This window comes from Physella acuta, unplaced genomic scaffold (genome assembly GCF_028476545.2).
Source record: "Physella acuta isolate Inbredline_101_S28 unplaced genomic scaffold, ASM2847654v3 ptg001175l, whole genome shotgun sequence".
Lineage (NCBI taxonomy): Eukaryota > Metazoa > Mollusca > Gastropoda > Physidae > Physella > Physella acuta.
In genome coordinates this window covers 5,001-29,723 of record NW_026732692.1, presented here as the reverse complement: position 1 = coordinate 29,723, position 24,723 = coordinate 5,001, and the positions used below count along the sequence as shown (strand labels likewise).

General features: G+C 36.3%; 1 protein-coding gene across 1 annotated transcript; it reads right to left on the bottom strand.

The window, feature by feature from the left end:
• On the bottom strand, positions 1–23,985 carry LOC131956773 (SH3 and PX domain-containing protein 2A; the record flags this gene model as incomplete). The annotated part of the gene is given in 14 exon segments (XM_059321343.1): positions 1–3,635; positions 4,572–4,664; positions 4,984–5,094; positions 5,278–5,424; positions 6,124–6,283; positions 8,734–8,851; positions 10,247–10,363; positions 12,531–12,688; positions 20,152–20,193; positions 22,214–22,320; positions 23,002–23,078; positions 23,177–23,252; positions 23,641–23,721; positions 23,856–23,985. Coding segments are annotated over 14 exon segments (2,769 nt in total). The 3' UTR covers positions 1–2,222.
• Positions 23,986–24,723: the final 738 nt, after the last annotated feature.

Here is a 24,723-nt window from a genome sequence, read left to right as displayed (position 1 = left end):
AATAAATCTTTTATTAACAGATAAATTACATACTCAAAAATAATTCATTTTGAAACAATATATTAACTAAATGGTAAATGATTCAAAAGTTGGAATAAAAGCCTTGAAAGATTGATCAGGTAAGGCAACATTATGTAACAAAAACATGAGAATATAAAGCTGATGTAATCACAATATAGAAATTTAATTACAATGAAAAAAGGTAATTTTTATTAATTGTTTATAGATACCATGTATTTCTAACACGACAGATAATTTTGATAATTAATTTTAAATATAACATTTATAGGCTACTTTTTCTAGGAATGATTTCTTGTTGTTGATAAAATAAGGATAATACAAGAAGTATATCACTGAAAAAATAAGGCTTACATATTAAAAATACCATCAGTACTAAGCAGTATCCTAAAACATATTGGGACTGCAAGCTTTAATCAGGTAATCAATAGCACTTTATTCACCTTTGAACATAGAGAGGTATAGTATAGTATAAGCTTTAAGAGTACAAACATTTCTTGAGTTGTAACAATTTAAAACCTGCAAAATTCAACTACAACAATTTGCTCTTAAAATACTCCTATATCACAAGAAACAATGAAAAGAAATATTAGTCTAAAAATGTAATTCTGCCAAGAATTGAATTTATCATGAATCAAAATAAAATTCCTCACATTGCCCAATATTAAATTATATGTAGTTTAATTTCTATAAAAATTTTGAGAGGCAGTAGTGTCAAAGACGGTTAAACATTTTACTGACTAAAAAAAATTCACATCGCTTATTAACTCATGGGTTTCAAAATTTTGATTATGCAAATAAGGGTGCAATCCTAACAATTATAAACAATTTATTATAACAAGACACTGACCTTTGGCTTGTGCTTCCTTTATAAAATTAAAATCTGATTCATTCTTTTTTGTTTTATTTATTTTACATTTCATACTTTTGGAACAATTTGAATTTGAAATCTGTGTATTAAATCCAGCTTAAAGTAGTATGTAAAACAAAATTGAAAATGTTATTTTATAGATTAATAAAATATTTTCATTTATTTGTAAACTTTTAAAGCTCTATTTAGAAAAACAAAAAAAAGAAAAGTGTAAAACCAAACAAACCAATATTACCATATCTGGTAAAAAATTTTGAACACCGAAATAAACCATTCCATCAACATAAATAAAGTCTACATATATCATATAAATATAAAATATATCATAATTAAACATTCAATATGTGTAAAAGCAGAATGAAATATATGAACTAATCTTTCATGTATAACATTTGAATCAAGTAAGACTACAGATTATACAAATGCTAGTATGTATATTCATGAAACATTTTATCAATGTTATTCAGTAACTGGTAGTTACTTGAAATAGTTTTTGTTATTTATCAATGCAATAAAAGCAAGCAAAGTTAAAGCGTCTTATATATAACACAAAAAAGCATCACAACATGGTGTAAATGATCTTCACAAAATTAAAAGTAAGAAAATCCCATTGAAATTTGATCACAATTAAATAGTAAAGAAGATAACATAGGGTAATAATTTTTATGTACAAAATAATTAATTTTCATGAAGGACTAGAGAAATATGTTGCTGGCAAGGTTGATAGCTAATTGATTGATGATTTGAGTGATTAAAATGATACACAATAATTTACAAATAACTACAACAGTAATAGTAAAACTAATTCTTTATATATGATGGAGGTTTGATTTTGAGAACATGTTAAAATGTCATTATTATAGGTAAATATTTTACAAGTATAAGAATTATATTTTTACTTTAAAAAAACATGAAGCTGCAGTTTAACTTAAGATTACACTGTATTATCAAATTGAATGGATGGATTTATTGTCATTAACTTAATAATTAAAAACAAAATGTCGCATACAAGAAACAGGTCACACAGGAATGTAATTTTATAATCCGGAACAGCTGACTTTACATTTAAAAGATTTAGTGCTGTAATTTGATTGCTAACAAATTTTGACTAACAAGAGGATTTAGTTATAATAAAATCATCACTAACATTAGTTAATATAACTTATCTAATGTTATGAAGTATAAAATAACAGATGGTGCTATACTGGCACTTGTTAATGATAAAAAATTTAAAATGTTTTACCACTGTTTTTAAATCAGTTGCACAGATAAAAACTTCCAAACAATTTAACACTAAAAATCCAATTGAATCATATAACTGCCAAACTATAAGTTAAAGTTTTTGCAAGTAATCCGTGGGTGCCCAACCTTCCTCATCCCAGAATCGGATGCGGGTCCAGTCACCTTGCACCTCTAACACCTCCACCTCATCTCCCTCACTGAACCCCAGCTCTCCGTCATTTTCTGCTGTAAAACTGCTTATAGCCACATACGTCTTGGCTAAAGGAGATTCAGGAACAGCAGGGGTTACGACAGGTTTCTTCAATGGCTCCGGGTGTGTTGTTTCCCCTGCCTCTGCTCTACTCACTGGAGGCTTCTGGCCAAAGTTTAACTTGCCACTTAAGCTGTTGGCCAGGTTGGAAACACCCTGACTAGATTTAAGATCCTCAGTTTGTTGCCGGTTAGGGGGGTTGGAACTATTCATGGCAACCGGTTTTAGTTTGCTGGGCAGCTGGGGTTTTTCAACCGTAGCAGGCTTTAAATTAGCGGGGCTGAATAGTGCGGATTTATGTTGAACGTTGCCTTGATCAGATGATGAAGATTTAGTAGGACCTGGTGTGTTGTTGTTAAGTTCAAATTTGGCTCCAATTTTAGGTGGGTTTGTGGGAAGAGCAGGCTTGGGTGATGGTGTAACGGATGTTTTGGGGGTGATGGAGGGTTTGGCTGGCACTGGGATGTTGCCCCCAACTGGTTTTAATTTAGCAGGAGGGGGTGGTTTTGGTGTGGGCTGGTTACCCCCAGGGAGAGAACCTCCGTCTGTCTTACCAGGAACAACAGGTTTGGATTTAGGTACAAGAGGGGCACCTGTAAACACATTTTTTGATGAATTTGAATTATCTCCCTGTACAGGGGTTTTGGAATCTGCGTTGCTCCCTGACCGAGCCTCAAATTTAGCCTTTAGATCTGCTGCAAAACCTAGAGAAGAGGGAGCTGAGTTCCCTCCCTGCTGTTTGTTAGTCACGTCAGGTTTGTTTGTCTCCACGGGCTTCAGAGAAACAGGCTTGAGCGATGTTTCAGGAAATTTGCCAGGAGGCTCAAACATTTTGGCGCCAGCCTTGACGGATGAATCTGATGGCTTGGCAGCTGGTTTAGAAGGCAGTTCTGGAGTTTTAGCACCTGGTTTAGCAGGTGGATCTGGAATCTTGGGACCTGGCTTCACAGGCAGATTTGGAGTTTTGGCACCAGGCTTTGCAGGCGGGTCAGGAAGTTTAAACCCGGCTTTGACGGGCTGGTCTTGAATTTTTTCACCTGGTTTCACAGGGGGACTGGGGACGTCTGGTTTTTTCCCAGGTGGCAGTGGGAGGGGCCTTGATGCTGTTTTCCCTGATGGGTCGGACTGTTTAACTTGCTCCACTTCCTCTGGATCTTCAGGCTGTTCATACCAGTCTTCATCCTCATAGTAATCAACATAATTCTGTGAGCTATCTGTTTCATCTGTTGCCTGCTCATATCCTGACTGGTTTCCCTGTAAATAAGTGAAAGGGTTTTCAGTACAAAACACAAACTGGTTCATTTCTAAATAAATGTAAACTTTTTAAATTGAAATTAGATTCCAAACACGTATGAATTATAATTTAAAATTCCTATTAAAACACTGGCAGGAAGTATAAAAGGGCTTTTTTCTGGTAATATGTTACCAACCCCTTGCTCTCTAATCTTGACACTATTCCTGATTGTAGCCCTTCACATAATAACCTCTAACAGCTATTTTGTCAGACACAGAACAACTATATAATATTATACTGCTGACAAGCTCTTTTTATAAGAACCTAATATACTGCATTAAGATTGTATAAGGATGACATTTACAGTACAAATATCTAAGGGTTGTATGGGAATACTTGTTGAGCCAATGAGTTATGTGTGTAAGCTATATAAGCACACCACATAAAGTGTGTAGTAGAGATATGGCGTCAAGCCAGATGAGTAAGTGAGTTGTAACAAGAAATCTGTATACAACCTAGAGACTAAAGAGAAAGAATAAAGTTATTTTAGGCTAGCTGAAATGCTTGTTTTTTACAGTGTTGATCGGCCTGGTCGAGTCGGTAAAGCTCATGGTTGCTAAACCGAAAAGTCTCGAGTTCGAACCCTCGGGCAGATGAGGCTCGTTAGCTGGGGACAGCTACTCTTCTAGGAGAGACAACTCCAAAATTAAACAACTGCTGCCTTGTAGTTTGTTCTTGGTTGGACAAAGGCTATGGAAGCAAATCAAAAAAGAAAAGCAGGCTGAAATCGGAGTCAATAGCCTCAATGGCGCATAACCAGTTGACACGTATCCTTAATTGTGATGGAGGCGTGGTCGAGTTCAAACCCTCCGGCAGATAAGGCTCGATCCCTTCCAACATTAAAAATTAAGAACGAAGAAGAAGAAGAAGACACTGTTGATGTATTGAACACCAACCTCTGACAGAGGTTCCAGATAAGATGATGGCACCCAGCCTTCTTCCGCTCCCATTTTCACAAACCACCAGCCAGTTGGTGTCTTCTCTGTCACCTGAAAAATTAATTTTAAAAATTTATGATGGATAATAATAAAACAGACTTTATCCATTTAAATTTCTTTAAAAAGTACAAAATGCAATATATTTGAGAACAAGTGCACACATATAAAAAAATATAACTGAATGAGGTGGAAAAATAATATTTTTGTAACATTTTTTTAAACAAGTCTATTTTTAAATATCTTGATTGGTATTAATTTTTTACCAAAATGTCCAAGGAAAACTATATTGGAAGTTAAAAAAATAACATCATAAGCCATTTGTTTACCAACATGAACTAATAATTAATGGCCTGGGTTTAAAAAAACTGACCTCAACTCTCTGGCCCTTCTTAAAAGTGAGGCCATCACCAACACCATCTGTAAAATCCTCGGCTGTTACGTAGATGTTGGATTTGCTGACGGTTGTTGGTAGTTCCATTTTCTAGACAGAGAGAAAAAAAATATTTTTTTTAGATAATATAAATGTGTTTAAATAACATTCAAGTCTTATTCTTATTTATTATTAAATATTTTCAGTTTTTTTTAAACCTATATTACATTTTTAAAACTCATTTAATGTATTGATTTAAAACAAATATTATTGGATAAAACCTAGAGCGACTACCTGCACAGAGCTCTGGCGGGGAGGGGGGACGAGAGAACCTCCCCTCTCTAGAGATCTTTGTTTTAAAACAACAGAAGGCCTGTTGGACTGGGCTGCCTTACTGTCAGGCTGTGGTGAATTTCTTCCTGCAGGGCCTGACTTGCCAGTCTGTCAAACACATGAAAATATTTCAAGTTACGGTTAGTTAACTTGTAAATTAGTGTGAGGTACAAGATGTGTAATTTTAATGGAAGTTATTTTTTTTGGCTATGGGTTGGTTAAAGCTGAAAAAATATATGTATAGGAAGAAAATTGAGATTTTAGACAAGAACAATAACTCCAATATCACTGAAACAAGACAATGTATCTAAAATATTGTTATTTAATATAATAAAATATGAAACTTCTTAAATAAGATCTTAACTTATAACTGAGATAAACACATTGAAATCTTTCGGGTGATACAATCATAAAAGGAAAAATATTTCAAGACAATATATCTAAGACTAAAAATAAAAAAAAGTACAATTCAGACAAAACAAGACCTCAAGTAGCATATGAATGAAATAAAATGATACCACTATGTGATTATGGAACAATGATATATGATTTAGTCAAACAAGACCATACCTCAGATATGACTGAATCAAATCATACTATCAGATATGACTGAACAAGACCATACCTCAGATATGACTGAACAAAATCATAACCTCAGATATGACTGAACAAGACCATACCATCAGATATGACTGAACCAAACCATACCATCAGATATGACTGAACCATATCATAACATCAGATATGACTGAACGAACATCAGATATGACTGAACAAAATCATACCATCAGATATGACTGAGCCTACCTCGGATTTGATGTTCTGGTTCAGAAGGTTGCTGACATCCTGTAAACTGCTGATAATCTCTACACCACTCATTCTGGACTTCTCCACCAATGACACAGTGTAGGCATTGCTAGCCTTTTTCAGAACGGTGCCAGGAGCGTACCCTTCTTTACCTTTATACCTGGAATTTCAGGTGGGAAAATTAATTAAGTAAAGCTCTCGAATGATTCTAATATTTACTAGATGAACAAATCTATCCAGAAATTTAGTATATATCTTGTTATTTATTTAGTTATCTATATATATAAAAAGCAATGTATGTTTGTGTGTGTGTGTGTGTGTCCTTTATGCATTACTACACCTCTCATCACATCGCCGTGAAACTTTGGGAAGTTGTTGAGAATATTCCTGGGGAGGTTTCTGCGAAAAAAAATATTTCAAATTCGCAGGGGTGGCGCCCCCACAGGGCGCGATTTGTTTTTTTCTATATACGGTATATAAAAATAAAAGTCGATTTTGGTTTGGCATCGTTCATCCTATAGCCATGAGACTTTGGGGAGTTCATTATACCACTCTATGGAAGGGTTCTGTAAAAAAATAATTTTTAATTTTGCAAGGGCGGCGCCACGGGAGGGTGCGATTTTTCTCTATATACGGTATATAAAAATAATAAAAGTGAATTGCCGTGACACCTTTCACACGATCGCCATGAAACTTTAGGAAGTTGTTGAGAATATTCCTGGGGAGGTTTCTGCGAAAAAAATATTTCAAATTCGCAGGGGTGGCGCCCCGACACGGCGCGATTTTTTTTTTTTTTATATACGGTATATAAAAATAAAAGTCGATTTTGGTTTGGCACCGTTCATCCGATAGCCATGAGACTTTGGGGAGTTCATTATACAACTCTAGGGAATGGTTCTGTAAAAAAATCATTTTTAATTTCGCAAGGGCGGCGCCACGGGAGGGTCCGATTTTTCTCTATTTACGGTATATAAACATAATAAAAGTGAATTGCAGTGACACCGTTTATCCGATAGGCATGAAACTTTGGGGAGTTCATTATAAAACTCTAGGGAAGGGTTCCGTAAAAAAATCATCTTTAATTTCGCAAGGGCGGCGCCACGGGAGGTTGCGATCTTTCTCTATATACGGTTTATAAAAATAAGTCGATTTTGGTGTGACACCGTTATCCGATAGCCATGAGACTTTGGGGGAGTTGATTAGAACAATTCAGGGAAGGGTTCTGTAAAAGAAATCCTTTTTTAGTTTCGCAAGGGCGGCGCCACGGGCGGCTGCTATTTTTCTCTATATACGGTTTATAAAATTTCGGTTTCACACCGTTCATCCGTGTACCATGAAACTTTGGGGAGATGATTAGATCACTCAATGGTAGGGTTCTGCAAAAAAATATTGCATAGCGAGTAAGGGGTACTACTATATTCAGCGGTAAAACTATAACAGGCTTCTAAAAATAACTCTGTATCGCGAGTAAATCCTTCTGTACAGTTTCGTCACCTTTCGAAAGATGAAAAAATAACTTTTTGAATTTGAGGAGCCTACTGTAGAGTTTCGTCACTTTGCGAATGATGCAATAAGCATCTATTATTAGACAATTCAGTCAGAAATTGAGATCGAGCATCTAATAATAGACCATTAGTAACGCTAGCATATTGCATCAGTCACATTGATATTTAAAATACGTCAAATAATTTTTTTACGTGTTAAAGAAAAAAATCCTGTTCATTTGTGTCACTTTAGCGAATAACGAAAGCTGCATCATTATTAACAGGATGCTATTTGGCCGATGGCGCCTGTTAGTTTTAAGGAGCCAGGGGTAGTACGCCGCGCCTATGCGGTAGTGTAATCGGAGGGTGGGGGCCCTGAGAGCGCCCCTCTACGTCTCTGACACAGAGGCGGTCACCCAAGTATGTTCTACCATATTATTTCGGTGAGTGATTAATGTGCACTCAAGGTTTTCATGCGGTAGTGTAGGTAAACCCGTGTCCTGATATTTATGATCCAAGAACAGGCATTGTTTACATTTAAATAACTCATTTTTAGAAAAGAAGGTCACGCGTCTAAGAACATATAATTATAATTAATAACGCGTTGGTGAAATCCTAATATATTTCGTCAAACTTTCTTCTATCCCCACGGCAACGCGCGGGGGTCGGGTACGCTAGTCTAAAATAAAAAGCAAATTTATCTAGAACTTGAATTCTAAGACAGAATCCTTTGCATAAGGGTCTGTCCATAATGATGGAACAGTATTTTAACCCCAGTGTCCTTTATCACAAAAAACTAAAAGCATTTCTTAAAAGCATTTTACAATATTCCACTCATTCCCCTCGGAGCAATTCTAATTCTAATAGAATTTTTTTCTACTACTACTACTTTGATTTAAAAAAAGAAATCATACATTCTGCCATTCTTAAGCCTCTTACCAAAGTAGATCAATGTTACACAACTCAGAACCAACCTTCCCCCTGCAATACTAGCTTAATAGACCCACCAATATAGTTAATTGACATGTACTGATGATACTTTCAACTTCCACCTTAGCTGATGAAGGCTAGAACTGGTTATGTAATAAAGCCCTGTGACCCAAGGTGTTATAAACCCTGACTCTACCTGACTAGCCACCAGCCATCCATGTTCTTCTGTATGACTTGTACCACAACACCTTTCTCTAGGCTCACCTCATCTGAATTACAGGCTTTATATTCCTCTATGCATATAAAGTTCTCCTCTGTAGAACATAATACACAGATTATTGGTAGGTTATGCATTGAAAAAACTATAACACAAAGCAATATAGATGAGTCATCATCTATCTAAAATAATTGCAAAGTGAGTTCATGGAATTCGTATTACAATTGCATATAATTTATAAGATTGCAGCCAATTGCTTTTCTAAAATAACAAGAAAAAAATGAAGAAAAAAAATGACAAATTCTATACAATTTACTTTTCAACAAACAAGTAATAAACCTATGTAGACAAGTATATTTAACTGAAACAAGATAGGCCCACCATGTCAAATTTTATTTTGTATTTTTGTTATGTTGCTGCTGTGATATTGATGTATTATAGACTGTTTAAAAATGTCTCCCAGGATACCATTCAAATTAGTACGTGCTATTTCTCTACTTTAGATTTTTCTTAGAACCTGACACACTGGGGTGACTCATTCAATAAATTCCTCTCTTCATGTGAATCATACAATTAATTCCTCTCATCATACAGGCTTATAACATCCTGGACAACAAAAAATCTTCAAATCTAAAAGTTTTAAAAACATCTGGCTATCTGCAAGTGGATTTAGGCATTATCAGTTGCACAGAAGAAAAAACAATTGTGTACATAATCTGCAGTGGTGAGGGTTTTTGACATAAATGTAGAACAAACATTGAAACAAGGAAGCTTTATACTACAATCTTTAAGGGCTGTTCAGTTGACTCATATTTAACTCAAGAGCAGGGTGTTGTCTTAATTACTGAAGTAAAAACAATTATTATAGTAACAGTTTATTAAACAGGCAAGAATAATGTTCAGGCTAGAGCTATGAGAATTAGATTTTAGTTGAGTCACTAGAGATAGAAACTACACTAAGACTACTTTTAAATGTACATGAGTCCTTTCATCCACTTTTTTTTATTCCTAGCTAGACAATGCTAAATTTATTCTTTGAAAGAGCTTGTGTACCATCATCTAGAAAACAATGTTCTGATCCAATTAAGACATACCATTTCCTACCTCTGGTACATGACCACAACCAATTAGTGGCATATTAATTAAGACTCACCTTTTCCTGGCTCTGCTATAGGATATTGACAGAACCAATTAGTGACCAATGTCCAATATAAGACTCACCTTTTCCTGGCTCTGCTATAGGATATTGACAGAACCAATTAGTGACCAATGTCCAATATAAAACTCACCTTTTCCTGGCTCTGCTATAGGATATTGACACAACCAATTTGTGGCCAATGTCCAAGATAAGAATCACCTATTCCAGGATTGGCTAATTGGACCATGAAACAACTAATTAGTTGACAGTTAAATTAAAACTCACCTTTTCCTGGCTCTGCTAATTGGGCCATGACACAACCAATTAGTGACCAATGTCCAAGATAAGACTCACCTTTTCCTGGCTCTGCCATAGGACCTTTATGTGCACTAGAGCCTCCGCCATCTTCTGGTTCCAAGTAAGTGCTTGGTACCCAGCCTTGTTCATCTTCAGAGTTGACAAACCACCATCCTAGTCAAATTTAACATGAGTATCAATATGTAAAACTGGTCAAGTTAACATGAGTATCAATATGCTAAACTGGTCAAGTTAACATGAGTATCAATATGCAAAACTGGTCAAGTTAACATGAGTATCAATATGCAAAACTGGTCAAGTTAACATGAGTATCAATGTATGTAATTGGTCATAATCTATATAGGTATCAATGTGTGCAACTGGTCAAGTTAACATGTGTATCTATGTGTAAAAGCAGTCATAGTCAACATGAGTATCAATGTATGTAATTGGTCATAGTCAATATATAGGTATCAATGTGTGCAACTGGTCAAGTTAACATGAGTATCAATATGTAAAACTGGTAAATTTAATATATATATATATATATTTATGCGTAAAACTGGTCAAGGTAATAACATATGATAATGTACCAATGTGTAAAAGCAGTCATAGTCAATATGTGTTGTGTATCAATGTTTTAAACTGGTCATAGTGACCAGATTAGAATGCTGAGATGTCAGTTTAGAGTTAATATCTTCTCAACTCAATGAATAAACCGTGTCATGCTCTAATTAATAACTCTAGAAACTATGGTTATAATTTCTCTACCATCACTAACCTCACACACAACATCAACTTTCTACTCACCATTTTCCCTATACCATCTCCCCATCACTAACCTCAATCAAAACATCAACAACATTCTACTCACCATTTTCACTCTACCACCTCCACCTCCCCATCACTAACCTCAATCACAACATCAACAACTTTCTACTCACCATTTTCACTCTACCACCTCCACCTCCCCATCACCAACAACATCAACAAAATTCTACTCACCATTTTCACTCTACCACCTCCACCTCCCCATCACCAACAACATCAACAACTTTCTACTCACCATTTTCACTCTACCACCTCCACCTCCCCATCACCAACAACATCAACAAAATTCTACTCACCATTTTCACTCTACCACCTCCACCTCCCCATCACAAACAACATCAACAAAATTCTACTCACCATTTTCACTCTACCACCTTCACCTCCCCATCACCAACAACATCAACAACTTTCTACTCACCATTTTCACTCTACCACCTCCACCTCCCCATCACCAACAACATCAACAAAATTCTACTCACCATTTTCACTCTACCACCTCCACCTCCCCATCACAAACAACATCAACAAAATTCTACTCACCATTTTCACTCTACCACCTTCACCTCCCCATCACCAACAACATCAACAACTTTCTACTCACCATTTTCACTCTACCACCTCCACCTCCCCATCACCAACAACATCAACAAAATTCTACTCACCATTTTCACTCTACCACCTCCACCTCCCCATCACAAACAACATCAACAAAATTCTACTCACCATTTTCACTCTACCACCTTCACCTCCCCATCACCAACAACATCAACAACTTTCTACTCACCATTTTCACTCTACCACCTCCACCTCCCCATCACCAACAACATCAACAACTTTCTACTCACCATTTTCACTCTACCACCTCCACCTCCCCATCACCAACAACATCAACAAAATTCTACTCACCATTTTCACTCTACCACCTCCACCTCCCCATCACAAACAACATCAACAAAATTCTACTCACCATTTTCACTCTACCACCTTCACCTCCCCATCACCAACAACATCAACAACTTTCTACTCACCATTTTCACTCTACCACCTCCACCTCCCCATCACCAACAACATCAACAAAATTCTACTCACCATTTTCACTCTACCACCTCCACCTCCCCATCACAAACAACATCAACAAAATTCTACTCACCATTTTCACTCTACCACCTTCACCTCCCCATCACCAACAACATCAACAACTTTCTACTCACCATTTTCACTCTACCACCTCCACCTCCCCATCACCAACAACATCAACAAAATTCTACTCACCATTTTCACTCTACCACCTCCACCTCCCCATCACAAACAACATCAACAAAATTCTACTCACCATTTTCACTCTACCACCTTCACCTCCCCATCACCAACAACATCAACAACTTTCTACTCACCATTTTCACTCTACCACCTCCACCTCCCCATCACCAACAACATCAACAACTTTCTACTCACCATTTTCACTCTACCACCTCCACCTCACCAACAACATCAACAACTTTCTACTCACCATTTTCACTCTTCTCCACCACCTCCACCCTTGTCCCAGCCTCTAGACTGATCTCCCCTGAAGCCTGGGCTGTGTAGTCCGCAATGGCCAGGTAACACTGCATACGTTTGGGTTTGGAAATGTCACCCACCTGCTTCTCCTTGCCTACCTTCAGCTTACTGAGAAAGCGAAAGTTACGTTTCAGATGCTTTGGTGAGCAAGTTCTGCGTAAAATCTCCATGATCTTTGTCTATAATTACACTTCTATGTATAATAATTCCCCAAACCTATGTACACGTTTAAAAGTTTAAATTCATTTTGATATTATTTAACAACGTTCATTTATATAAAATTTACAGCCCCCATCTTGGTTTGATTTTAAATTGTTTCTTTCTTTTTAAGCACAGTTTTTAAGTTTCTTGAACGTGAGGTGAACTTATAAGTTAAATAACTGAATCTGCTAAAATTAAATTAACGAACACTACATGGATGAATTAAAAAAACAAGGCACTCAGAAAACACTAAATCCAATACAGAAAGAAATAATTTCAAAATTCAGTTTCTAAAATAATAATTCTAATATTAAATTAGCAACGCTAATGGCATTCAATTCTAATCTGAATTTAAAAAGCTAAGCGCAATGATAATTAACTAAAAGTTTAATTAACAATTGAATTTTTTTAAAAATAAGTCTCTGCTACATCAAATGACTAGACAACTAAGAGTAATTTTATAAATTGTAAAGAGGCAGGTCTACACGTGACGCTTTCCCCATCTCCTGAAAATTTAACCACTTCAGATCCCCCTTCCTCCCCTCCCGTCTGTTTCAATATACTTATCCCGGTAGCAAGAACATGGCGCAGTTGCGAGGGGAGGGGGAACACAGCAAGACAAGCAAAACAGTACTACAATTAGTAGGATTCACACAATTAACTAATTGAATAAAAAAATAAATTACTGAATTATTTACACAGGCAAAAACAACAGCAAACAAGCAGGGGTGGGGATTAACCGAGGATTATCTATAGCTTTACAAATCAAATGACTCATATTTGTTTTTTAAACGGCGTAAATCCCGTGAGGTACAGAATTTATTTTTTCATACACCACTTTTGAAAAAAAATGTTAAGTTTGAAATCAGAAATTTCCTAACGTGCTACAATTTACTAGCAAACAGTGTGAAAGACACTCAGTACCAGGACAGAAAACCCCGACCCCCACAGCTTCTGCATGACGGGATGGACCATAACAGACGTCACATTACGGGATGAGTTAGTTCTTTGGGTAGTTTTTAAACGAAATATGTAGTTAAAAAAATAATAAGTTGTGTACAAGTATTAACCACACACAAGGATATCCTGGAACTTATCCAGGAATATACGAGCTCACTTGTTAATGGATATTATCCTATTAGATTTATTAAGGAAAGTAGGAAGTAAACGTGATTCAATGTCTTTAGCCATACTGAAATTAATTAATTAATTAATTAATTATCAAAAGCAATAGTTTCAACATTTGAGTTTGGCCTAAGGTTAGGTTGAAGATTAGAGATAGTATCGTTAACGAGACGATGGTGAATGCCTTTGGGACATAAATAAAATACCATCAATCTAAATGATGTTGGATAAAGGGAGTGGGGGGGGGGGGGGGGAGAGTTCGAAAAAAAATTGTAATCTTAATTCGCTTCAGACCAAAGGGAGAGCAGTGTGAAGTGTAGGTTCTAACACGGCACACAACTGTGACTAAAACCAAACGCAGGGGTAAACACTGTTTGTATATAAACATACCATATAGGGGACTACACTTTTCGTTGAAAAAAAAACCTAAGCAAGCTGACTCTACTCTAAATACTATCATTAGTTTCGATGAGTTACAAACGCCAACTACAAAACCGTTGGTTTGACATCAGGGTTGTGCTATACTAGGACCAGATGAAAACAGAAACTTTTGGTTGTCCGTGACTCATCACAACAGCCACTTGACCTACTGGCAACCCGTTACTTAAGATGTCACGTGACCTCGTCGACCTCATTGACCCACAATAAAAATTTGAAGAGGACAGGTGAGGGTTCATCACGGCCATCGATGATGTAATTGTAATCACACGGGGCATGGTATGACTCTACACGCGGTAAATAGACATTTGGCTGGAGATTTCAAGTATAGAACACTTCAAACCTAAACAAACTAGCACGAAGAATTCATATCGTTTAGGTGTATTGTTCGCTGGGGGAAACTTGTCAGTCCCTACAATTACGTATGCCGAGGTCATAGAAACACGGGAACTCTACTTCATTTGCCTCATGGGCCGTCAGAATAGAAAGGGGAATTTTACTTTTTAATTTTATCTAGAGATAATAGTTACGTCAAAAAGAAAAGACTATTATTAATGTTTTCTCTCAATGTCTTCTCAGTAGTTATTAGTTCCTTATAATTTTAGTATTATTATACTTTGATAACACGGTGTCTAACTCTTAAGCCTCCTTGTGACATGACTGAGTTCACTCAGCTTTTACGCGTACCTGACTCAAGGAGAATAAACTCGGCTGGGTATAGTGCAGACCACCCGAGACCATTATATGCCGAGGTCACAGAAACAGATCAACTCTACTTCGCTAGGGAACTTAACCGTTATTTTAATAGGTCGTCAAAAGCGTAGGAACAGAACGCCAGATCTAGAAGAAGGTACTTTATCATGATTAGGTTACTGTCGTATTTTTAGCAACGGTGACAATGAATTAAATAATAGAGAGGAGGAGACGGGTAGGCGGTGCCCTCTACTCGACCCCTCGACCTATACAGTAATATGTTTTTAGCCCGTTATTTTCAGTACCGCGAAAGAACGTTAATTAACGCCAATGACGGTTACTAATTGCACCTACACGTGTCGCGCTCTGGTGAACGATGTATTAGGATGATAAAAAAACAACTACACACACGGTGTGACTGGACGAAACTACACACACAGACGGTGTAACTGAATAAAAACTACACAGACGGTGTAACTGGATAACGCGATGGAAAATGTCTGGGCTGGTTGCGTTCTTTTAGAAAGAAGGGGTGTTTTTTTTCTCCGGGAAATTAAAGAAGAATATCATGCACTGTAATAGACATGTGTTAATTCTGCCTTGTACATTCGTAAAGATATCAACACCTCAGATAGCTGCAAAATCAAGCAAAAAATTTATCCTATTCTCAGAGGCGTAGCGAGGGGGGGGGGGGGGTGCGGACCGCACCGGGTGACACCAAGGCAAAAAATAGTAAAATATATAGAGAAAAATTTGAGGGGGGGGGATGTGCAAATAGAAAGTTCGGGGGGGGGGTGCAAATCGAAAGTTTGTCCCCGGGAAGAGTTGCTACGCCTCTGAGGGGGTGACACCATTAAGTGCCGAACTGGGTGACACCCGACCTCGCTACGCCACTGCCTATTATTAACCTTACACTAACTCAAGCCTTATATCTTAGCCTGAATCTTAAGTCTGGAGTTCGAATTAGAATTCAAGTCCGTAGAATGAATCAGAGTCCACCCAGCTCTGATGGGTACCTGACTCACGTTAGGGAAAGTAGAGCCATAGTGCTGGCCACATTATCCCTTCATATGCCGAGGTCACAGCTTTACTTCACTTGGATTTCAGGTTCGAAAGGAAACGTATTGTCGAACACTGTAAACCAATACACCCCCACATACAGGAAACACCCCCAAGTCTCGACCTCCACTGTTTACACAAAGTTTAAAAAAAACGCCGTCCTAGACCAACAACACGAACCGTAAGAGCTTGTTTTTTTACTAGTCCTATTATTAGATTATTTAGATACCACGATTCAAGCCGATTCATACCAGAGGCGTAGCGAGGGGGGACGGGGACGGGACACAAAATGGGTTGGAAAAAATAAAGTGAAAGGTTGAGGGGGGTGCAAATCGAAAGTTTGAGGGGGAGGGGGTGCAAATCGAGAGCTTGAGGGGGGTGCAAATCGAAAGTTTGTCCCCGGGCGCCGGGAAGGGTCGCTACGCCTCTGATTCATACAAATGTATTGATTAACACCCTACTCAAAGAGTAGCCAGAAAGAGTAGCCAGAAAGAGTAGCCAGAAAGAGTAGCCAGAAAGACTATATCACTGTGTACAGAATTTTCTAACAATAGTAACACGATGGATTTATTTTTTGATTTTTTCAATAACCGGAACTTAAAAAAAAAATTCTAGTTCTAAATGCCGATAAGTTAAAACATGAATTTAAAAGAAGCCGGCGGATTTAAATGTTAAGTAAATTCAAGAAAAAAACCGAGTTAATTGTAGAAAAAAAATGACTGAGATTAGACAAAGTAAACATTCTTCTTTTAAAAAAAAAATCAAACGTGGGTACACGTTTCTCTTCAGAAACATTAATTTCAATCCACCCCCCCCCCATACCGCCCAGTAATAGCAGCGCCCTCAACCCTGTAGGAATAGCGCCCTCAACCCAGAATTGGCAGTGCCCCAAATCCTGTAAGGACAGAACCCCAGAATGCCGACACCCTTAGCTCCTGTGGGGATAGCTCCAACAGTGCAGTAGTGATGGTACAGTAGCAAAAACTAAACCGCACTTTAAGTAGCTCTACTTGACCCACTTTTTTTATCAACACCAGTAAATCATTACAACAGCACCGAATATTCTAACAGGTTCCAAAGTTCGACTTCATATGCGTAAATAAAATATCCAACCCAACATGTCGCATGCTTAATGTATCGTCTTTCAAGGCCTCAGATAGTGGATGAGGCCATTTCTCATGTCATACGTCACCGAGTGTCCAGATAATCGCTTCCCTTTAGAAAAAAATTGATTTGTTTCCTATTGTCATATAAAGTATAAAGTTTTATTTATCTTCTCTGCTTTCCACACACTATATATTTTATAAGATCTAGATTTAAATCTATCTATCTATCTATCTATCTATCTATCTATCTATCTATCTATCTATCTATCTATCTATCTATCTATCTATCTATCTATCTATCTATCTATCTATCTATCTATCTATCTATCTATCTATCTATCTATCTATACAGAGAGAGAGACAGATAGACATAGATTAATATAGATATAGATAAGTTAGTCCCTCCCCCACCCACTTGGTCAACTAAGGTCACCCCCCCCCCCCCCCCACCCATCTTACTGCATTCCCTACCCGGCACTGCGGTAAACGACGCGAACTTTTAAACACGGGCCGCGACAGGTCAAGTGGACAGTTGTTGACGTCCCATACCACCAATAACGGGGCGCTGAAGTGCTTGTTTTCACTCTTGATGTGTGCAGTGAGCTCTGTTTGCTTAACTCTGGATCTACAAGTAGGCCTACTAGATCTATACTGAGTATGACCTACAATGGCGCAGTTACAAATCGGTGCCGCTTTTAGGGGTACTCACAGTGAATATAGGATAATAGAGGCCATGTATATATATCTATATATATATATCTATCTATCTATCTATCTATCTATCTATCTATCTATCTATCTATCTATATATATATATATATATATATATATATATACATAGGCCTATATATAAATATACATATAGTCTATTGGGGCAGAACACCAACTGTTGCCCTTTAGCTCCACCACTGCAGTAACTTATCTGGCTGACCTTGGCGTCAGAGTACAAACTCTAGGATCCCTATAAGGGGATACAACCAGCGTGCAACGTGTATTTTGTTGCGCTGGGTTCTCAAAGCCTGTTACGATGATAATTGTACTTATGACTGCGATGCAGATTCGCAACTAATGCGAGGCCTTGCAGCTTAGAGGGATCATTGTACATCCATTAACGGGGTCCATGTTTAAACGAAACAAAAACTTATCAAAAGAAAATAATCTACACTACACCGACGATAAAAGATAACAATTAAGCCTTTCTCAGAAGTTTATTTTAATATCTAAATGGCTAATATTAAGGCGGGAAGTTCAACACGCGAAGTTCGTATTGACGACTTACAAGCGGACATTGGTGAACAGGAAGAGATAAAAACATGCGTGCGGAATTTTCTGAAATTTGTAAAAAAAAAAAAAAACGTCGAAAAAAACTGTTATCGTGTTTAAGTTTCACGGGAACCAAGGCCGTGTTACTTTATAATCTTGAACAGGAAAGCGAGGATTGGAGGAAATGACAGAACAGTCATTTGTTTTGTTCAAGTTATAGATTCTACTTCTTTTTATGAGCCCATCTATTATATAGACTACATGTGGCAAGATAGACGTCACAAGTAAACACGAAAACGTGATAGATTGTTTACTTGAATGCGAACTGTGTATAAAACACGAGGTAATGTATCAGTCGATCTTGGTAGGGGCAGAACTACTATACCTCGCCAGACCCCGCAAGGGGGGGGGGGGGGGAGACGCCGTTTAGGGGGCCCTAAATCCGACACCAAAAAAAAAATGTGCACCTTGATAGACCAGTGGTTTTGTGGGGAAAAAAGATCTAGTGCAGCATTGATTGTTCTACGGTAACTAACTCATACAGTTGTGTAGAGAAAAAAAAACAACTATATGAGTTGTAGTATAAAAGATAGGCAAAGCTTCAAACCAATTCTATGAGTTTTTGCCATATCGCTTCTCTTTAAATAATTTAATATGTAGCCCAATTTTTTTTCAAATTCCGCCACTGAATCTCGCAACAGTGTAATTTAGGAGTTTCGTCATGCTCGGATGAAAAAGTAAACATTCTCTTTAATGTTGGGTCTAGGTTTGATGTAACTGATGAAATGGGAAGGGTGGTGGAGGGTGGGGGTGTAGGTCAAATCTTTTCATGGTAGTTATAACACTGCAGACAGGACAAAAGTATCACACCACCCCCATTCATTATCACACCACCATCATTCATCTCCGTAAGGCTGGCAAGTATAGGATTAGGGCTAGATTAGGATTATGGTTAGGTTACGAGTCAGAGTTTCTTCCAGGCATAGAATTTATATAGAAAATCTATAATTTTAACTGTCCGCCCCCCCCCCCCCCCCCCGAGAAAACTCTGGAAGAAACACTGTTACGAATATTAATATTTGAAACAACAATAAAAACAGTATGAACATGTCGTGCCCACTGTTGTTTTGACCAGAAGGAATGGAGGACTGAAAGGGTTATTGCAAGAATAGGAAAATACACGACCATAACATACACTACAAACTGGTCTATTTATAGACATTCTATTAATAGAATCTATTGATTGGATATACACAACACGAACCATGAGGCTGCATGGTAGTGTTATAAAAAATTATTAGTTTATCACACTATTTGTCTCAACAACGCCATAAAATTAATCCAAAAAAAAATTATACTAAAAAAAATATAACTAAAATAAATTAAACTTACACTCATTAAACCTAATAATTAATTTTAGTCCAGTAATGAAAAATAAAATCAATACAGTGGTTACAATAAATTGAAGATATCCTTAACACTTTAGGCATTTACTGACAACATGTATTCAATGCAAAAAGTATTAAAAGTAAAAATAAAAAGCACGCCAATCAAAATGATAAGGCAAGAAATCACCAAACTGATTAATAAGAAACAAAGGGTTAAGTAAACACCTATGTGAAGAAACACCAACAAAAAAGCAAGAACAACTGCCCACTACACTGGGGGGTAGAAGCATGCGCTTACCTCAGATTAGTTAATGAAAAAGTAAGTGATAATTTTCTTTTCCTGATCAGATGATGAAAGGAAAAAGCAAAATAAAAACAAGGAATTATATTTTTTTATGATATTAGATCATGCTGCAGGGTGGTGTCAAATATAAAGGAAACAGTTGTAGAGTTTGATATGTTGGCGGGGATCATGCACAGTAGTGCAGGGGTTTTGCTGGCTTAAAGGTTGATTTAACTCGCTCAAGGGTTGGGTGTCTTATATTTTGGGCTTATGCTAGCTTACTTGAAGTTTGGATTTAACTAGCTCAATGGTTGGGGGTCTTATATTTTGGGGTAATGCTAGCTATAATGATGAAGATATGCTAGCTATAATGTTGGGGTTATGCAAGGTCTATTGACAGAGGTATGCTAGCTTTATGGGGATATCAAAATTCTTTAGGTTATGCTGGCCATATTGCTGGAGCTAAGCAAGCTATATTGCTGGATTTCTGCCAGCTATATTGATGGATTTATGCTAGCTATACTTTTAAGGTTATGATAGCTATACTGATTGAGCTGAACTAGATATATTGAATAAGTTATGCTATCTATGTTTTAAATTATGCTAGCTGTGTATTTGGGGTTATGCTAGCTTGAGAAATCTTCTGAATGGTGATTGGGGTTCTGCTAACTTGACGGTTAAGGTCCCTAGCTTGGGAGCTATGGTCTCTATCTTGATGTTGGGGTTCTACCTTCTCATAAAATCATGTACATGTATCACAATGGATAACTCAGCTCTGTTATGAATACCTCCCCTGCCACACATACAGAAGACATAGACAGCTGTTTTGATACTCACTTCTCTGTTTACTTTTTCTACATCCAAACACCTGAGGGCTAAACATATTATCTAGCCATAGCATACTAAAGTAAACTGGCCCTGTTTTTTTTAAACAACTGATTATAAACTTAACATTGAACATATTTATGTAAGAAAATGTAAGGAACATATTTTAAGCAGCATATAAATACATCCTCGTATTTGCTTCATGTTTCCCATAAGCATAACATTAAGCATTAGTAAAAACAGAGGAATAATGTTATCACCTTAATCTGAAACAACCTGATACTTTACCCAAACCAAGTGGAATAAATTTATATAAAAATTGACAATTATTCTCAGTTATATATAACTAGCCTGAAATTAATTTAAAAATGTAATTACAACCTCAACAACTTTGTAGCCAAATGTATTACTTTGAAAAGAAATTTACTTTCATTTTTAATCACGTTATTAGTATAGTTATACAGTCCTGTATAAAGCAATATAATAAAGTCAGCCATGCAATATTTACTACAGGGAAGCACTTATCACTTACAGAAAAATACAAATTAAGCTCATACATCAAGATGGAACACAATTTTAGCCATAACTGAGAACTTGTTTTTACATCTAAATTTTCTACACCTTAGTAAAAAATAAATACACTTTTATAGGTTCTCCAGATACACTTTGCATTGCATAGTGCATAGAAATTAGAAAGGTTTGTGAAAAAAAAGACAAAGTATCTTAACCTGGCTATGGGTTCATTCCCTCCAAAAACAACACCATCAACATACAATGGACATCTGATAGAGATTCAACAGTAATAGCATACTTTTAATACACAGTACTGAAATCTGCCTTATTCAACTAGAATCAGATTTAAAAAAAAAACAATGGTGTTTTATATATGCTGCCTTCATTTGCTAGTTAGGTCACTAAAGAAAATTTTTCTAGACAAGACTAAGAACAAAATATTATCTATGTTACCATGATCACAATGATGTATACTAATGAAGAGAATGAGCTCAATTTCTTGTAACTACAGTTGTCTTTATATAGTATCATGTTATAACTATATCATTTGTTTCTTCTTTAATGTACTGAATTTTCCTCACTGCAGCTACCATTGTTCATACTACTAAATCCACAAAGTTTTCAAACCTCATTAATAACACAATGTCATTAAAACTTCAACTCTTGAGTACCACAATTGGCCATTAGCATGGAAACAAAATTTAAAAAAAACCAAAAACTCTAAAATGAACTGACTCACCCATCATCCGTACAGGAGGGTGGGGGGTCTAAATCCTCTGGCTCCACCTCAAAAAACTCTTTTACAATATCAGACTGAGAGATTTTTGGCTCAAGTGTGATTAGATTCTGGAAAAAATACAACAACTAATGACACTTTTTATTTAAAAAACATTTTAAAATTTACATTTGCATATGTTTAAGCTACTTCTATGAATAACAGCATGGTAAAAAGTTGCCTTTTGGGCAGATAAAGTAGAGTTCATCTGTTTCTTGACCATGACATAAAAAGGGATACAGCACTATGTCTAGCCACTTTTATTTTCCCCTAATATGATTCAGGTACACAACAGAGCTGGGTGTATTCAAGAATTTTATACAAACTCAAGTCTGAAATCTGAACTCAAGACTTTAGGGTTAGCATTTGAGTGCTCTACCATCTGGCCTAGCTGTTCCATAAACACAAAACAATACAAACTACTTCTAAAGACAAATCAAGTTCTTTTCATACACACTCCTGATCTCAACTAAAATAACACTCATACAGTGTTTCTTTCAGGCATCTCCTTGGGAGGCACTCATCCTCCCCCTATGAGCATGGTCACATCCCCAACACGAAAAAGAAAACAATTTATACAGTAAATATATACTTTTAACCAGTCTCCACCCCCATGTTTCAAGTGCCCAACCCCGACCTGGAAAAAATGTCTAAAAGAAACCCTGCACTCATTTATTCAAAAAAGAAAAAAAAAATATCTGAAAAGTCACTGGGCAAGCAATGAGGCTTTGTCCAATAAAAAAATGAATTACCTTGCAATATAAATTAATTTCTTTCAAACGTTTCATTGCAACATCTTTAATTTGGCTTCTACCAAAAAATATTTTACCTGAAAACCAATCAATACATATAAAAATTGTCTTCACATCTATGAAATGAAAGAAATTGTCGTAAATAATCAGGCATTTAATGATGTTTGTGTAGTACCTGGTAAAAATGGTATAACTCTCTTTGCTGGGTCGACTAGCCCACCTTCAATTGGGTACTTGTCCAGTAAATTTGTCTAAAACAGTAAAACACAATTTTTTTTATAACTAATGTTTAAAATACATTGTTCAAAACTTTTAAACAGTGGTCCAGTGATCTCTACTATGCTAACAATAGTTTTTGACAGTTTTACATCAGTAAAGCAAGCAATGAAATCTTTGTAAATAAATTTTTTAAAAATCTATAGTCGGTTGGTTGTGATTAGCAAATATGTATACTGTACAAAGATGTACTTTTAAAAGTTAATATCTCCTGTAAGTTTTGGTGGCGTACATCCTTGACCTTAGCTTGACAAATTAGTCAGGTAAGTAATAACTGACGACTTAAAACTGACAGAACATGACAAAATTTAAAACTATTTTGAACTCACACACACAAGCTACTAGACTGGTCAGGTAAGTTACCTGCAAGTCAAAGAAACGGCTGTAGCGCCTGTAAACAGTGAGTGTAGAGCCATCAGACCATGTGACAAGGATGACATACACCTGAAATTGTAGCCAAAAACACATATACAACCAACAGTTATTTCTACTTGACATAACAGCAATGTCACCAGCAGTATGTTTAATTTAACTACCCCCCCCCCCCCCCACCACACCCCTAAACAAAAACAACTTACATAATGTTTGCTTGGTATTCGTCTTTTTTCAGCATCAATGACTTCTATTTGCTGGATGTATTTCGTCATTGCAATGCAAACTCCAACACACGTTTTAACAAAATTAATTCAATTTCTTGTATTCCAAAACCTAAAAGTAAAAATAGCTCTCTTGTCTTAAAACATTAAAAAAAAGATAATTCTTTTCTTCTTAGAGTGGTTTATTAAACCTTAAGTAATATTGCTAGCTATGTGATTAACACCATCATTTAATATTGTGCCTTGAATTTTAAAAAAAAATAATTTAATACACTTAACAGGAAGTGAAACTTAAATCTCTCCCCACGTTTTCTAAGGGTACACCAACAGGATTAAGATACAAATTTGTTTGTTTTTAAAGTTATAGTCAAGTTGAAAACGACAAACATAAATTAATCAAATTTAAACAATACATAATTAAAATGTGACAAAAATGACTGATTAAAACTTCCTTTTTATGTGGAAGCTGTTTTGATAACTCAATTTCTTTTCTCATTTTTAAAAAATACCTAATGTAAAAGTAATGTTAACAAAAATGCTTATATAGAATAAAACTAAAAGAATTACACAAATGTCTTTTTTCATAATGGTTTAACATTTCTGTTTTTTTTTCTTTTCCTTTTTACCTTCCACTAAATGTTAAAATGGAACAAACAGGTCTAGGTAACAAAGGAATAACTCAAGACAGGCATTCAGGTTTCAATTACTCATTATGTTTGTTTATAGACCAGAAGGTAATTAACCAGCAACAATGGTCATATTTACTTAGCATCAGTGTCACAGGTAGCTATTAGTAATTTTTATAGCCTAATATTAATCATGCTGCCATGTAAGGACTATTCAATGGCTA